Genomic DNA, 17,076 nt, shown 5'->3' on the forward strand with positions numbered 1-17,076 from the left:
TAGTTGTCTGGAATTAAAACAATGGGAACCAGATATTTTCATGCATTTTATTACCCAGTCAAATGTTTTCAACCACTCATTTATACTGTGCACTTCAAGGCCACACAATTTAAAAAGGGGAAAAAAAAGAAATATTTATATCTGTATATACATAGTTTGAGTAAAATAAAGCAAGTGTGTGATCCCAATGTACATCTGAATATTAGATTATATATCTATATACACACACACACACAAACATTATGCATTATATATTTTATATACCTCTGATTAGAAGATGCCAAATCTGTCAGTACAAGGAACAACAGGGACATGAAAGGGTAAAGCAACTTGAAACTGCTTAAGAGCACAAGCCCAAAAGGTACTGGACTTTTTCGGTATAAGTAGAATAAAGTAACATTCGGGCTCATTCACCAATATCTTCGAATTTCCTACGTTAAGTCAAAGTCCATCAGATTTGTGATTTATTCCTAAACCGATGAATTGTTTACACACTTGAGTGTGCGTAGATTCTATTCTTCCTTAAGAATACATCCCAAATAGGAAAACGTGTGTTTGGTGAAAGTTGGGTTTTAAGAAGAAATCTCTTAAGAATCGTTGGTGAACGAGGCCCATTGCCCTTAAATATATTACAGGGATCATTAATGTTGTGAACTTTCTCAAGTGCAATAGGTTTGTTAGTCCCCACCTTTCTAAGTCACAAAATCCCAATACTAAAAGTAAATTCTCCCAACTTTAAATTCATACACAAATGTTCTACTTAGAATGCAATACTTGTTTTATGTTTGCATCAATTCAAAAGAGGAAATAGGAGCAGCTTACAGATCCTCCAAGAATACACTTTATTGAAGTAAAATGCCTCATAAGGCAGAAAACACATGTTACAATAATGCTGTTTAAAATTCTGAAACACACTTTGGAGACCATTCTCTTTCCATTACTGTGAATTCTGTCTTTTTTCCAGATGCCATCCAGTAAGCTGCTATACAGATATGGTTGGTCAGTCTTCCCACATTCAGATGTCTCCTTGTAAGAGACACTGCATCACACCAGGGAGATGCCAACATTTAAAAGGTGTGCGCACTGCTATTTAACAGTGGTTTAACATAAGGACTCACTGAAAGAACAAGAGCAAGCAATGTGAAATATACACACTTTGGCATTTAAGTGTTGAACCTGAAGTTGCAGTTCAAGTCACACTTGTGCCAGCATTCTTCACCCTATTATGATACATGACTTCGCTATGTACAATGTAAACAACTGGGCTCAGAACAACTTTCAGACCAGCCAGAGATAAGGTCAGCTACTCCATCATGACCCCAGGAGATGCTATTAGGATTATGAGATGGTGCATGGGGCACAGAAAATTTTAAAATTATATTAAGCCCTTTATGTGAACAAGATAATGTTTCCATCTTATAGAAAAGTAAAAGTTAGGCTTATTCTTGTCAAATATATTGAATGACAGTGAACGCAATCAATGAGATTTTTTTTGAGGTTAAGAAATAAGTTAGTGAAAAGTAGGTTAATGCTTGTCAAGAGTAGACTCAGTGAAAGCAGTACCCTGACAGAATTCATGAGAATTCAGTCTTTTCTTAAAAGGTTAAAGTGCAGACCAACTTTAAGGACCTGAGGAGGGTAGAGAGATGAGTTGGTGGTTAGCAGGAGAGGATCAGAGGAAAAAGTACAGCAATCCACCTGGTTAGTTTCAGCAAATGTGGTTACAAGCAGTTTCAACATCCAAAGAAGACCCAAAAAAAAAAAAAAAAAAAAAAAAAAACCGCACATGCTCATATGGCAGCACAGAGGCACAAGAAACACTGTTCATCCACACAGCCCAACCAAACAGCTCAAACACCATCCATCCTCTGGCACAACTACACATCTTCATTTTCCCTGCTTTTCTTATAAATTGGCATATTGATACTATAAAAGGCAGGGACCCAGCGGTTGTCATGGAGTCCCACATTGCAACCAGGTGTGTCTTTGTGGGACCCCCTGCAGCACATCCAGTAGCCAGGGCCATAGGGCAATGCCTGGCAGTAGGGTTTATGGTGCCAACGACACAGTGACACATCACCACGGTCATAGCGCTTCTTGCACTGCTTGCAAGGATCATCTTTGTAGCGTGGGTCACTCACCCAAAGGGAGTCAGATGGTCGCACACCATAACTCTCAATGATAAACTTGAAGTAGTGACAGGTGCACTTGAGAGCAGCCAGGCTTTCGGTAGGCAGCAAGCTAAAAATCTTGACAATAATGTGATGGGGCAAGAAGGCCATGTACTGTTGAGGCTCCAGAAGGAGCTGGATTTTGAAGCGGGTCTCCAAGAACTCATGAGACACTAGGCGACGCAAGGGCAAAGGCACAGGATCCCGACTAATTAAACTGACTTCCCCTTCAGTTTCCTCTACATCAGCCCACACTCTAACCATGTTCTCTTCACTGGATGGCTCTTTAGCTGAAAGAGGGCCCAGTGTTTGCTGGAGTGACCGTGCTCCTGCATGGTCACTCTCTTGGCCATTAGAGGAGCACTCTACATTCTGAGATACAGGGCTATTCTCAGAAACAGTCAGTGGTTTCTGCTCAAGTGCCTTAGGGGTGGAAGGGGCAAAAAACAGCATACCTGGAAGAGGTTCTTCCCTGCAATCACTGGCCTTCGTATCGGTTGGACTGGTTAGAGGCTGCAAGTGCTTCACTGTCTCTATATTTGCACATGTCTCTTGTTCGGCAACATTCTTACTTCCTTGCTGTACTCTGGTATAGCTGACTAAACTCTCAGAGTTCTCTGTTGACACAGGTGAAGGGGCTTCAGAAGGGCCACTGAGTTTGTCAGTCACGCTTGCAAATCCTTCTGTTGCACGTTCTACCCTCTCATCTTGAGGCAGGGCAGGTATTGCTGGCTGCAAGGGCATAGAGCACGGTTCAGACCCTGCCAGCAGAACACGTCCCACCCTCCTCCGTAGACTATTGTTGCGCGAGAGGTTTCCCCCATCTCTGAGGTCCTGTCTGCTTAGGCACTGTGATTCCACCTTGGCAACCATGTCCAGTACCCGCACTGATTCCTCTTCCTCAGGGACTTCTGACAGCTGCAGGCCTTGGCATCCTTGCTGTGTTGGCTGAACCAGTGATCCAGCTTTGGACAGAGTAATTGTGCTGGAGCTTCGCAATGACTGAGGCTTCAAATCTACCTGCTGATCACAAGCCCTCTGCTCAAAGAATGCCACTATTTCCACAACAGAGGGCGTTTTTCCACTCTCTTCTCCATCTGTTCTGTCAAGTTCCCCAGCTACACCATAGCAATGATCCGAGTTGTTGTTCGGAGTCACGGGTGCTGTGCATATCTCAGGTTTTTGAGCTGGAGGCTCTATGCTTCTTTGCTTGTCTGGGTTTCCAGACCTTTTTCTGCGCTTCGCTACAGACCAGTCACCATCCCAGCAACCTTTGCTTTTCAATGATATCACTCTCATATCTGGGGTAATCCCCCCTTTCTCTGGTGCTTTGTCATTGCCACCTGCACCAACATGGCTACACTTCTGGGCAGTAAAGATTGTAATCTTCTCCTTGGTATTCCCAGGTTTGATGACGGCCCATATGTCTAAAGATCCTTCTCCTTCCTCTCCCTGATATATCCTTAATGAGCCCTCATTCTCCAAACTGGTTGAGAACAGAACTAAGGAACTTGTGAATGTAGTGACAGAGGAAGGTGCCTTGGTCTTGTGGGTCCAGGAGCTGGAGAAATCTCCATTTGATCTATTGGGTGCAGCACTGCCATTATTGGTGGTACAATGGAGGGTATTAGTAGAGATAACACTGAGGGGGCACCGGTTGACTGTACCGTTGCCAGGCGAGCCCACAAGGCTGCATGCTTGGCAGACACCCCACTCAGTTCTGAGTACTCCTCGCTGGTCCATGTGAAGATTGTGTGTGCCATCTTGCCCTCCCTCTTGGTGAAGCTCTTTATTCTGTGTTTTGGGATATGGCTTGAGGTGCATGGTGGCAGACCTGTAAAAGAAAGGGGGGAAAAGTCTTAAAAGGGCTGAACCTCCATCTTCTACCACAGTCAAGTCTAAAATCAAAGTACTGGGTCTCATCATCCTTCAATGGAACAAGCAAGTAAATGACAGGAAACGGCAACAGAAAGTGGTTTCTTAAGCATCAAATACTTCTTGGTTGTGCAAAGTGATTTATTAGCAATGTATACTGGCTGCATTATACTGGTGTTTGAGTATGAAGTCCCTGTGTGGCATGCTGGACTTACTCAGTCCTTATTAATATAGCTGAAATGTGTGCAAAAGAGGGCGTGTCAAATCATTCTTGGAGCATCTTATGTTCGTTACCACCATCACATCCATACCAGGATGGACCACACGCAACAGTCTTTGTTTTAAAATTTAACTGACTAGGGCTAAAAGTTATTATAACTCCCACATCCCCTATCTTACAAGACTTAATAAATACTTATTATAGTTAGAATGATATTTGAGAATAATATTTGTTCAGGATTTGTTGTTAAAGGTAAGTTGGTAAGATCTGTTTTTCGGTAGGTTTGATGTGTAGCTGTATGAAAGTCTATTTTATTAATACTTTTAAATTTAGTGTAGAATTCAGTCTATGTGAAGCATTAATAATAAACATGGAAAAATGGAAAGCAAAAGTCACAAGACCACCAACTCTGACAAAGACTTGCTACTGCATATAGAACTAGTGTTTTTTTATTTTGGCACTTCAGGCTAGAGATTTGTTAGTGCTGAAATTCAAGTTCTAACAGTAAGACTTACTAATGGGGCTTTAGGTAGGTGAGCTTATTGTGGGGTCAAAAATATTTTTTCAATGAACCACTGTAATATATACCCAAGGTCTGTATTGTCAAATACAAACTCCTATTAGAACAAAATACTAAAGCAAATAATAGAATTTAGCATCATTTGGGGTAAAAACCCAAATATGACAGATGCTTTCAATCCAATGACCCTAAAGCACTGCATCAACATAGCAGTAGAAGTTCAGGCATGGTCACACCCAAAACAACAAGAGCTGACTGTTCCCTTTGGCCCTTGAACTGACATAATAGGAGCAGGGCCACTCATGTCCAGACACAGCTGGGGAATTACACAAGCAGTCAGCTGACAAAGGCCCAGCTGCTCCACCAAGCCTGCAGAGCAACCAGCAGCAGCCACATGAGTGGGATGCCTGTCAGACAAGTGCTTATAAGGCAGTCTTACAAACCCAGGCCTAATAATGGGAACATGAATATAAGGTGGATTATTACAGGGTATGAGTGTGGACACTTATTATAGATCCAAATTGTAAGAGTGCTGCGATAGTTTTGTTCAAAAGGGAGAACCCACAAATAATCGAGTCTATACAGTCTACTGGTACTGAGGGGCAGTCGGAGAGAAAACAGCATGGAGCATGCAGACTTGAAATGCACCCTTGTACAGCCTACTTGAAGGACTATTTCCCAGTGTTAGGAGCAACAAAAGGTAACCCATGTGAATATTTTTTGTTGATTTGGTGTTTCAAACAAAAAGAGAGGCAGCTCATGTGTCAAGTCAACAGTGGCTTACAGCTCCATGGATACAGACACACATTTCCTGGCATAACACCCCATTTGGTTTCCTGTCTTGGCCATAACTGTGTTAGTACAGGGCACACATGCAAGCTCTTTTTAGGAACAACAGTTTTACAGAGTGGAAAAAAAAATACCTGTCCACAAGTTCAAAACTGTCCACAAAGAAAACAAGGTGGAAGCTTTACCTTTACATGGATATATACACTGATTAGCCACAAGCACTCCTTGCTTCTACACACATTGTCCATTTCATCATATGCGCTTACCATTTACACTTTGTAGTTCTACAATTACAGACTGTAGTCCCATCTGTTGCTCTGCATACTTTGTTAGTCCCATATAACCTGTTCTTCAGTGGTCCCCCACAGAACAGGTATTTGGATGGCAGATCATTCTCAGCACTGCAGTGACACTGATCTGGTAGTGGCATGTTGGTGTGTCGTGCTGGTCTGAGTGGATCAGACACAGCAGTGCTGCTGGAGTTTTTAAACACCTCAGTGTCACTGCTAGACTGGGAATAGTTTGTCAACCCATAATATCCAGCCAACAGTGTCCTGTGGGCAGCATCCTGTGACCACAAATTAAGGACTAGAGGATGAGCGACAAACTGTGCTGTGGCAAATGAGCTACTATCTTTGACTTCACATCTACAAGGTGGACCAACTAGGTAGGTGTGTCTAACAGAGTGGACAGTGAGTGGACAAAACTCCAAAACCTCCAACTGCACTGCTGTGTCTGATACACTCATACCAGCACAACACACACTAACAGGTCACTGCAGTGCTGAGAACAATTCACTACTCAAATGATAGCTGCTCTGTGGTGGTCCTGCAAGGGCACTGACCATTGAATAGCAGGCTAAAGGGGGCTAATAAAGTATGCAGAGGAAAAGGACTACAGTCTATAATTATAGAACTATAAAAAAGCACCTATATCTGCATGCTACAACTCAACCAAACAGTGTCTTATGATTTATGCCAGAAAGCTGGGGATGCTGCATGACTAATGTTTTAAGAATATGTAGAGACACAGAATCTACAAGCACAGCTATCTTTCTACAATCACATGTATCCAATCTTCTGTTCACTCAGTTTGGTTTATATGCCTTTTAAAATAATTTAAAAATAAAAGAAGCTGCTATCTAGCCAAGTTGTGAGTCAATTTCATGACACTGTATAGCATTAAACCTCTTAATGGCATGGCAACAAGCTATATTTGATCTCTGGCCACTATCCAACTCTAGATTTTTTTTTTTAAGATCCTCTTACCAATTGCTCTTATCTATTCCATTGTCTTGCTTGAGATTCAAAGGAGAGAGGTTTAAAAACTACTCTACCACACATTGGGATTTTTGGGATTTTGTCTTTTGCTGCATTTTGTTCTATTTACTTATCAATTCATTGCCAATTTATTCAATTTTATTCATTTCCCCCTATTAATCTCCTTTTTTGTTTGGAATTAATTGTAATGTACAGCACTTGAGACTTGTTTTTAAATGTACCAAATAAAGGTGACATGACACTGGACATTGAGAAACAAAGGAAAATGTAGCACTCCTCCACTTACCACCAACACAGAAGTATACAGGAGTACAACTGTTGGGTGGGAGCAAGATCACATTGGACAGAAGTTCTCATATCTGGCCCTGCAAGACTGATTTTTACCCATTACACAATCTGGCAAAAACATACAGCCCCAGCCCAAGCCTTGCTTGCCCTCAAAACTCAGACTTTCCTCAATACCCTGTACCAAAACACATGTCTGAACGAAGGACAATTTTTAAGTGAAAACGTTGATGAACATCATGTTTAAAGAAAATAAACAGACTACAGTGAAAAGCAAAACTGAGGAATGAGTCATGTTAAATGATTAGGTGAGCTCATTTCGAACTCAACGCTGCTTAATTAAGTAAAGATTGTTATCCCCCACTTCTTGTTAAGATCCATGACTTCCCCTACAGGGGGCCTGCCAAGGAACCTGTCCAACTCAGGAAAAAAAGAAAGGGTGAGGTCACAACTGCGGAGTCTGTTTTACGCCAATTATGTTGTAACACTGTTCTTCTGAGGCAGAGGCAGAGCATCTGGGTTTGCACGCGTCACCACATGTGTCTTTCAGTCTACAGGTCAAGCAATGCAGTCTTCATTTAAAGACTGACATGGCAAGAGAGGAGTTTTTAGAAGAAGCAATAGCCAGATTTGTTTGTGAAAATACTAAAATGCAGAAAACAAAGACAATCTGGTTTTGATATCCAGTACTGGGTAACCACAACTTGCAAAGTGTTGCTAGGAATACTTGTTTAAAATGTAATTGAACACATTTCTACTCATTTGCTACACTCCACTACTTTACCCATTTCATTATTGAGTGCCTGAGAGGACAATCAGATATGGTTTATTTACATGCTCAAAAAATTGTCATTCATACTTTACTTTGGAAATGGCAACACAGTTAAGCCCCCATGTTTGAAGCAGCATGTGCTGACACTACAAGAGTCTTACCTCCAGATTGCCTGCAGATTGGAGGCTTGTTTCCCTGGTTCCCTGTAAGGGGTGGGGCTACAGTAACTGATAGTTTCACATTTCTGAGGCATTAGGCTCCTCCCTCCAGTGCAAAGTGGTGTTCCTTTCCTGGTTTCAGGCCTTCACCAACACTGCAAGAAACCAACACACAAAGACATGGATGATGTTACAACTCTGGCTTTTGGACATGAGTGAACATGCAAAATATTTCAAAGGGAATAGGGAAAAATGGGGAAGCATTAGTTACTCTATATGAGTAAACACTCTCTGTTAAATCCCAACAGAGTTAATCAGTTGGACAGTTGGATAGCAATAACCATCATGTATAAACAGCCAATGAGGACACACTGACCATCATTAACATCTGTATTTGTTCCCCCCAGGGATGCATTGACAGACAGACAGACAGACAGACAGACAGACAGACAGACAGACAGACAGACAGACAGACAGACAGACAGACAGACAGACAGACAGACAGACAGACAGACAGACAGACAGACAGACAGACACACACACACACACACACACACAGCTTCCTTAAACAGTTTGTTGTCAAACAAACATCAGCCATGAAGACTACATATCTACATATGCCTGAAGAAAACCTTCTTTTGGAATACGAGCTAAATGCATGATGGTGCTTACCAATCACAAACCATCATTGTAACCCCAGACACTGGGATATTCACTGTATGGCACAGCACCACTTGCAGAGGCATTTCCTTAGTGCACTACTAAAGTATTTGAAATACCATCCACAGAGCAAGTCTCTAGCAAAACAGATTAATACACATTTTCCTCCAATATAGGTGAAGACTACCAGTAGGCTACATAAAATGTGGTTTACAAAACAGAATCTCATGCTAAATCATTACACACTGCTCAGAGATGTACTTACATTACATATTCCACTGTAGCCATCTCTGTTTCAGCATCAGAGTATTGCTGCAGATCCTGCAACATGTGAAAACTGTGCACTGTTCATTTCAGTACAGCACATGGTCAAAATTGTCTGACACTTCCAAGACTTCACCTAAGCAACTGTGATTGGCCAGCATAGTTGTGGGCAGCTCTGCTTACAGGCATGTGCCTGCAATGAGAAATAAAGGAGGTCTGAGGAGCCAATGGCTATTCAATGTCCTCACATGTCTATATAAGGCAACAATAATCAATACTTAGAATACTTTAGAATCCCACTGACAAGAAAGACAGAGCCCAGATTATGTAAAGGAGGTGTCAGTCCCTCACATGCAGAGGCATGCACAGGCACACAAAGTTTTTGTTCGGCAACCAGTAAAAATAAACAGGACAGAAGACAAACGGAGTTATACATTTAAACACACATAAAAGTTCTGTTGAGAGTTCCTTCGGGACTGTGCATTCCTGAGAGAACTTTTCATATCACACTTCCCCTACCTGAACTTTCCTTGGCTTTCCAAAAACAATGGCACTCATTCAAGAGGTGTGGCTAGCTAGCTTACACAATGCCATTTCCAACATGTCTGAGGCCAGTGCCAAAACAGCCCAGTCACTACAATAGCTTTTAGAGTTTCTTGCAAAAAATACACGTAAGCTGTAAAAACATGCTTGTAAAGTCAGTGGAACATTTATGCAAGGTATCACTACAGTTATGTACAAAATAATGAGCACATTACTCTAATGTGTAATGCATGCCAGGTTATGACATACTTCAAATGTAAGACAAAAAGTACAAAGCTTTTGTATAGAATGATAATCTAAAGAGCATCTGAAGTAGCCTTCGACTTCAGCCTATATAAAAACTGCACAGGACACTTCAGTGGTTCATGTCTCTGCTGAAAAACTATGCTTTCAGATATTTTTAACAAAGTCAGTCAAAGCAGACCTGATACTAAAACTGAAAATTCTTGCTCTCCACACTGTGGTCTTGCCATTTCAACACACTTGGCAAACTCTCTGGACCTGTTTTCTTCATTCAGCACTGTTCTCCATCAAAGCATCTAGGGGCTTTTTAAACATGGTGCATTCTACTTATGGAGCTGTTGTGCAATAAACTGCCCCTCCTTATAAAACATGTTGCACTCTTGTGTGTTCTTAGGTTACAAACATGCTTATGATTTCTTTTCCTCCACAAGGTTGTTTTCTACTTCAGAAAATTATAAGGCTTTCTTGTTATATTTCATTGGGCTGGTAAAAGGTAGGTAAAACATACACTGACCTGGCAAACAAATTTAACATAAAGAGGTTTGTAAAAAGTACTCAGTACCAATTCTTAACATCAGTCATGTCACATTTAAAAGAAAATAATAAAAAAATTAAAAATAAGACCAGCTATGAGAAAAGTGGAGTACTGCTCAGTGCTTTCATTCAGCCTGCTGCAGCTAGTTAAACAAAACAACTTCGTCTTGTTTACTACCTGTATGAAGGTAGACCAATAAAATCAATTATAGGCCTGAAAATCTGTCACTAAGTCAGCAATTAAGTTGTTCTTTGACCAAGAGTCAGACATTTCCCAATAAAATCATTAGGCCATCTCTAGAATGATGAGGGTTGTGCTCTGCAACAGCACAGGAACTGAATTTTACTGGCATTGCAATGGCAACCCAAAGGTCTGTAGGCTTAACATGCTTGTATGCTCTCCAGCAATGCTCAAGGCTCCTGCTCTGACACCAACCTAGAAATAGCAAAGTCAACAGGTCACCTTGTAGCCCACCCAACCACTTCCAACCAGACATCACAAAATAAGAGGGGAGAACACACCCACAATATGCAATAGTGCTGGAAGGGCCTGACATACAGATGAAGTGTCAACCTTCAAGAAAAATGTGTTGTGACTGGCCTGATAGCTCTGTTTCAGCAGGAACTGAAATGTGCCTGTGAATGGAAACATCAGAGTCTCACTGGAATGCATTGTAACAGCTCCGAACACACCCAGGGACAAAGAGCACACGGATGTGTGCTCATGTGCGTTTGCTCACAAACATCCACACTCAAGTGCAAGCAACTACTGTACAAAATGGACTCAGAGCAGGGAGAAACCACTACCACAGATGGGTTTTACATTTCACTTTGTCCAAACAAAAGGTCCTACTAAATGCTACATGCATTAAACACACCACAGCATTACACATAATATCTAATACATAAACTACGAAGTAGAGGTGGAAATTCTCAAAACACTAAGGTTTAGTTTCTAGGGATTAAGCCTAGTCATGAACTAGTCAAAATAAAACTTATTACAAGACTAGGCTTTAAGGAAATCAACCACAACTGTATTACTAATTTTATTATTATTATTATTATTATTATTATTATTATTATTATTATTATTATTATTATTATTATTATTATGATAAATATCACTGTGCACAATTCTGGGTTCATCATGAGTATCATCAATACTTCTAGAACACATCGATCATTTATTTTTTATATAAAAAAAAGATTACATTTTGACCAATATTTGAGAGCCTGTAAACAATGTGTACAGTAAATGCAGAAAATGCATAACAAGTATAGAGATGGTACTACAATACTTTCTTCCTTTTCTGATGCCAATACTGAAACCTTAAGCATCAGCTGATACGGATCCCAGTCTACATTTTTTCCCTTTAAAAAAAAAAAAAAAAAAAAACCCCACACACACAGACTTCACTTAAGATGAGCATCTAAATGTAGGCCATCATGCTCAACCTACTTAAAGATCCTACTATGCTACAAGAAGAAACACGCAGCTAACAATATGACTGGACACAATGTGACTCAGAGTATATTTGTTACAGGATTGGATTGATTTACACACCTCTTGATCCATATTAACTTTTGTAAACAATTAATTTTAAGTCATCATGCTTAGTTTACCACGGCTTTCTTAAAATGTGGTATTACTATTTTGCTGTTGCATTTTGTCCAGTCCAACTTTACTTACAAACCTCAAAAAAATAAAACATCATGATATGTATTATGCACTTTGAATCTGCAAGTACCATGATGTTACTTTTGTTACATCACCCTCTCTCACTACAAAGGTCATTCCAGTTTTACAAACAATCCTATAGTGGCAACTGTAATAAGGGCTACGATACTAGACTTGTATATAGCACAGCGCTTGGAAGGGCAGGCAATTCGAGACACGCTTGTCACAACCTGCTGCACAAACCTCTCACCCACACCAATGTCTTTCAAATAGCTCTCAGAGGCTTGTGCGGTGGAGTAAAATACATCTCCCTGAACACGCCCCTCTAGCTGCTACATGACTCCAGGCAAAGCAGGCAAACAGGTTTTCAGAGGCCGTGGAAGCAGTCCAGTTGTCAGACGCCCCTTGCAGGAACCAGAGGGATGACTGCACTGAAACAGGTGGTCAGGCTGTGTACACTGCAGTGGTTGCCAGACTTTTCAAAGGCGTTCACTTATTCAATGTGAGTACATATTCTCACAAGCAGATGAGCAGCAAAAAGAAGCACCATCAAAAACTGCTGCAGTTTCACAGGTTTCAACATGACCATTTGCCGGTGGAGATAATGACTGCAGAACAGGTCAAGTTTTGAATTGTTTGCCAGACTTCGAGAACCAAGGACTTGTAAAAAGCATGCCTAATTTGATGCAAGAATGCATTTCATATTTTATCAATACAGCTAAAATAATCTCAACCACACATGCACATTGCTTCCTTATTACCATGTGATTGTAGTATGCTTCAGCATTATCACTAAAAGGAAAAGGAAAAAAAAAAGTTCCTGAATCTGTTAGAGATTTTAACCAAATACATTAAACCCGATGTATAATTTTAAGACTATGAACAAGATAATACACCAGTACTCCACTACTCAACCAGTTATATGGCCACAATATGGTGTAGATGCATAGATCTAGATACACAGGTTTAAAAACCTTTTTAACATACATTTTAAAAAGTAGGCTATTATTACCTGAGAGATTCATTATAAACAGGTCAAGTGTAAGAGACTGAAATATCACTAAAGTATGATAAGCTGGCCTACATTAAACCTCTACTGCTTAATATAGGCCGGAGATATGAAAGAGGAAGTTTACAATTGTCCAAAGTGGAGAGGATATAATTTTCCAACGCCATAAGACAGCAAGGTTTTGAGCTTGAAATTGACCAGACACAAAAGCCACTTTTCTCTCTACTAGTCTACAATTATGGCAACTGAATGGCTCCAAAATGTTCATCCCACTTCCCCCATTACACAAAAACAAGGCCCTTGGATCTCTCCACTGTTGCTAACTGCTGACCTGTTAATCACAAACCAGGCGTGAGTTCAAAGTTTGGCTAAAAGCCTGTCTACAAGTCTGGCGGTCACACTGCCTGTGTTGTGAGGCTTAACTTACTACAATTAGTTGGCAATTCAATTGTAACTCATTCATCAACATGGAGGAAACTATATATTTAGGGAGCTCATTTCTGCATGATGAGCTTCATGGGGGGTGTCAAATGGTAGCACAGCCACTCTACCAAACAATAGTTATTCTATTTCTTTGTATTGCATGTTTAGTGAAGAAGCTAACGTACCTTCAGATGTATGGAATAATGTGTGTTCCCATTACTTGCAAGGAAGCAGGCTGCATTAAAGCACACAATTTGCAGTGAGGCCTGCCGTTATACTATCGTGAATCAACTGCTTCTTCATCGTTTTGTTAGCAGCAACTTGCACTTGGTACACTTGGGCAGAGACTCCAAGAACCAAAAAGAGGAAACTTCCAAAGGTACGAAACTAGATGAACAAAGCCAACCTACTAAAGGGTAATCGCGACAATTTTTCAAAAGATTACACAGAACTGAACTGCTCAGATGTTAGTCACTCAGGCTGTTTTGAAAACGTACCATTCCAGAGCAACTTAGCAAGTCTACAGAAGGGCTGATGGGAACCAGACATCTGAAGAGTTTAATGCCTCTAGAAGTTACCTCAGAGAAAATTACAAGCATGTTTACAAATATGTCATCTGATGCCCTAGACTTTTTTAAGTGATAGTTTTGACACAAGGCTTTGAACTAAAACAAGGAAAAGAATATGTTGCTTATATATGTTCAACATTATGTGTAAAAACTCATGTAATATGTAGTTTCACTGGTCATTTTGAACAGCAAAAAAAATTTGCCTATGTTTGCCATGTAGACAGAGGAACCCCTACTTCCTACCACCACTATATTAAAGAAATCAGAGTAAGTTTCATTGCACTACAATGCACCATTTCACATTAAACCACTCCGAATGACAACCATGCAGACATTTTTTAATCGGCGGCATTGCCCTTTTATTGCAGGACTGTTGTAATGGTTAAAACTCTCCTATCTAGGTCATGAAATGGAACATGACTAATATATAACAAATACAAATATATACATGCAAAATTTTAACCACCATTATTGTTAAAAAAAATAGAAAATTAAAAAGATGCCGATCAATACCTGAGTACAGCAACAGACGCCTCGCAGTACGTTATTTGGCTACGACAGTTAACTACTTTAGTAATCATGATCTCGCGTTTGCTTGCCAGTCAACTTAGAGTACGGCCCAAACAGGAGCTGCCTAGTTAGACCAACACAACATGAAATATATAACGCGAAAAAAGAAACCTGACAGGACACTTTCCATCCGGATAACACTATCCAACGCTGACTACCTGTATTAACTCAGTGTTCTAGCTGAATCGCCTGAAGCAGCGAAGTTTTGCAGAGAAAATACTCGTACGCCAGTTACGGAGTTCAGGGGTGTTTAAAGCCTGCGATGCGTCAGTAAGTTACAAAAGCAACCTACAAAAGTGTTTAAATGCGTTATATCCACAACACAGACCCTCCACCCACCCACAGCTACCTGGCTGGCCAAAACACCCTGGAAATTACTGGCTAGTCTGACTAACCCAGCGAGCTAATTACACACGATGAGGCAACCTTTAGCTTACCGAGCTAGACAAGCTAACGCTAGCAGGTTTCGGTCGACAGCTCAGCTATTCGGCTACGGCTACAGATAAACAAACGCAGACAGTGCGTTAAAATGACGTTATATTAACCATTTACTTACACGGTTTGTAATACAGTATTGAAAATGCAGCAGTGTTAATATTTTATCACTGGCCCCCCATAATCGGTCAGCATCAGTTAAAATCGAGTGAAGCTGACCTGGGCAGAAGTCGGAAGCAGACGCTGCGACTCACTTTGCTGGATTTTTTCCCCAGGTCGCTCTCTTCCTTTAATCTTCACCATTCAGGCGGATTCACGGAATCACAAAACTCCTTTTCATTTGTCAAGTCGTGGTTTAGGTCAAAAGCTTGTATTTCAGCAAGCCAAATACTGTCTTATAGTTCCCGTCTGCTTTCTGCTCTCCACCGTCCTGCGCTGGCGGCGGATCACAGCCTGATATACGCGCGCGTCGCCGTGACGTACTCTCCGGTGAGCGCGCGCGTACGAGCAAAGAATCTCGTATGGGGTTAGTTTTCTCCTTTAGTCTCTTCTCAGTCCAGCGCTGTGGGCGAGTTCTCGGGTAGGAGATCGGGTTTCTCAACCAGCCGAAGTAGGGAGGAACCATTTGCCGTCCAAGCTGTAACCATTACGTTACATATGCATCCTAAATATAAGATAAGATCAGAGAGCTCTACAACCAGCGGTGACGTAGTGGGTCGTATGTGACCGCTGTGACCATCTGTTCTACCTTGATGATGAACACCATTAACAAACAATTGAGATCAATAGAAACAACAGTGCCTATCTGCTTACGCCTGAGTGTTTTAAAATAACCCCTGGCCTTTCATCTGAGTGTCAGTCGGTCAGTCCTCACCAGTGCCCCATAACAGATCACTCTGTCTAGCTTGATAGTTTAATATATCTGTGTGGAGAGGAACTTTGCAGCAGTAGCCATGATTCCAGACAACAGCAATCTCATTTTGATAATAAAAATAGTTTTCCTTCCTCCTTACTCAGCTAACGATATCATTCACGCTACTCTGTTCCACAATGAAATTGCACCAGATCCAGATGTCAGTGTAGAATTTATATAATCCAAGTTAGTCTCATGGGGCCAGACATGATCTTGTAATGATGCCTCAAAAGCTGCCATGAGAAAATTTGGGCTAAATGTAGGTGGGAACTTTGTTAGTGTGGGAAGAAATTGAGTGTGGAATTTGTTAACCAATCCAACACCTCATGATGCATATCCAGAGGACACATTACATATAGTAAAAAAAAAAAAGCATTGGGCATGTTCAAGATGAACTATGTCTCGACTTGGCTGTTAGTCTTGGCCTATCTCATTGAGTCATGCATTGTACCAAACCAGGTGGTTATCGGTCCGCGTAGCTAAAAATAGCATTTTGCTAACTGAAATTAGATTTTGGAAGTGGCAAATCAATGATTTCACCAGAATTCAACCTCAAAAGTTGTTGTCAGATGTTTATTCTTGATATGCAATTATGCCTCTCACCGTTATATTACATCCAAATATGAAATTTTTAGCTGCTTTCTACATGTGAAAACTCCATGATGAATAGACCAATTAAGAAATGATCCAAACTGACTTGGAATTAAATAATCATTTTCATTAAAAGTTAAGATTAAGAATGTATTTTCCTTCTCTTGTGAAGTTGCCATTTTGGAGATATCAGATTTTATCCCAACAGTGAAAATGTAGTCTTGTGACATACATTTGTGACATGCTACTCAGTTCCACTCAGTTCTACTCAGACTTATGCAAAGTACAGGCTTTGCATGTACTGCACCTGGCAAAGTTATGTTAATTGACATAAATGAATAAAGAAATGCATTTTAACTTAAACATGAATGTCCTCCTCTCAACAATGGACTGCTGAACAAATACATCCACTCTGAGTAATTCCATGCACAGTTTTCAACTTGACACCCCAGATGCCACGCCAAAATTTCTGCCAGGTCATTGGCTTCCCCCTCACTGGGCAGATGTTTGAACCATTAAGAGGAGAGTTGTTTGTCCTCACTGTAACTTCATACATTCACATTGGAAATATGTC

General features: G+C 40.7%; 1 protein-coding gene across 3 annotated transcripts; it reads right to left on the reverse strand.

Annotated features, from left to right (window-relative positions):
* Positions 1-33: 33 nt before the first annotated feature.
* Positions 34-15,576, reverse strand: fbxo34 (F-box protein 34). Of its 3 annotated transcripts, none has more exons than XM_017699835.2 (3): positions 15,253-15,576; positions 8,074-8,225; positions 34-4,005 (listed from the first exon to the last, which is right to left on the reverse strand). In XM_017699835.2, exons 2-3 carry the CDS (start codon positions 8,163-8,165, stop codon positions 1,878-1,880), a joined length of 2,220 nt encoding a protein of 739 aa, XP_017555324.1. In that variant the 5' UTR covers positions 8,166-8,225; positions 15,253-15,576; the 3' UTR covers positions 34-1,877. The 3 variants fall into 3 exon arrangements, with proteins under 3 accessions (XP_017555324.1, XP_017555323.1, XP_017555326.1); XM_017699834.2 differs by having other exon boundaries at positions 15,218-15,576; XM_017699837.2 differs by lacking the exon at positions 15,253-15,576 and adding an exon at positions 8,996-9,114.
* Positions 15,577-17,076: the final 1,500 nt, after the last annotated feature.

Source organism: Pygocentrus nattereri, chromosome 10 (assembly GCF_015220715.1).
Source record: "Pygocentrus nattereri isolate fPygNat1 chromosome 10, fPygNat1.pri, whole genome shotgun sequence".
NCBI classification, from domain to species: domain Eukaryota; kingdom Metazoa; phylum Chordata; class Actinopteri; order Characiformes; family Serrasalmidae; genus Pygocentrus; species Pygocentrus nattereri.

Excerpts from the sequence above, each read along its gene's own strand:
- fbxo34 (XM_017699835.2), bottom strand. The coding sequence starts at position 8,165 with ATGCCTCAGAAATGTGAAACTATCAGTTACTGTAGCCCCACCCCTTAC. Across the intron at positions 4,006-8,073 it reads AATCTGCAGGCAATCTGGAG|GTCTGCCACCATGCACCTCA; the intron begins GTAAGACTCTTG and ends TTTCTTTTACAG.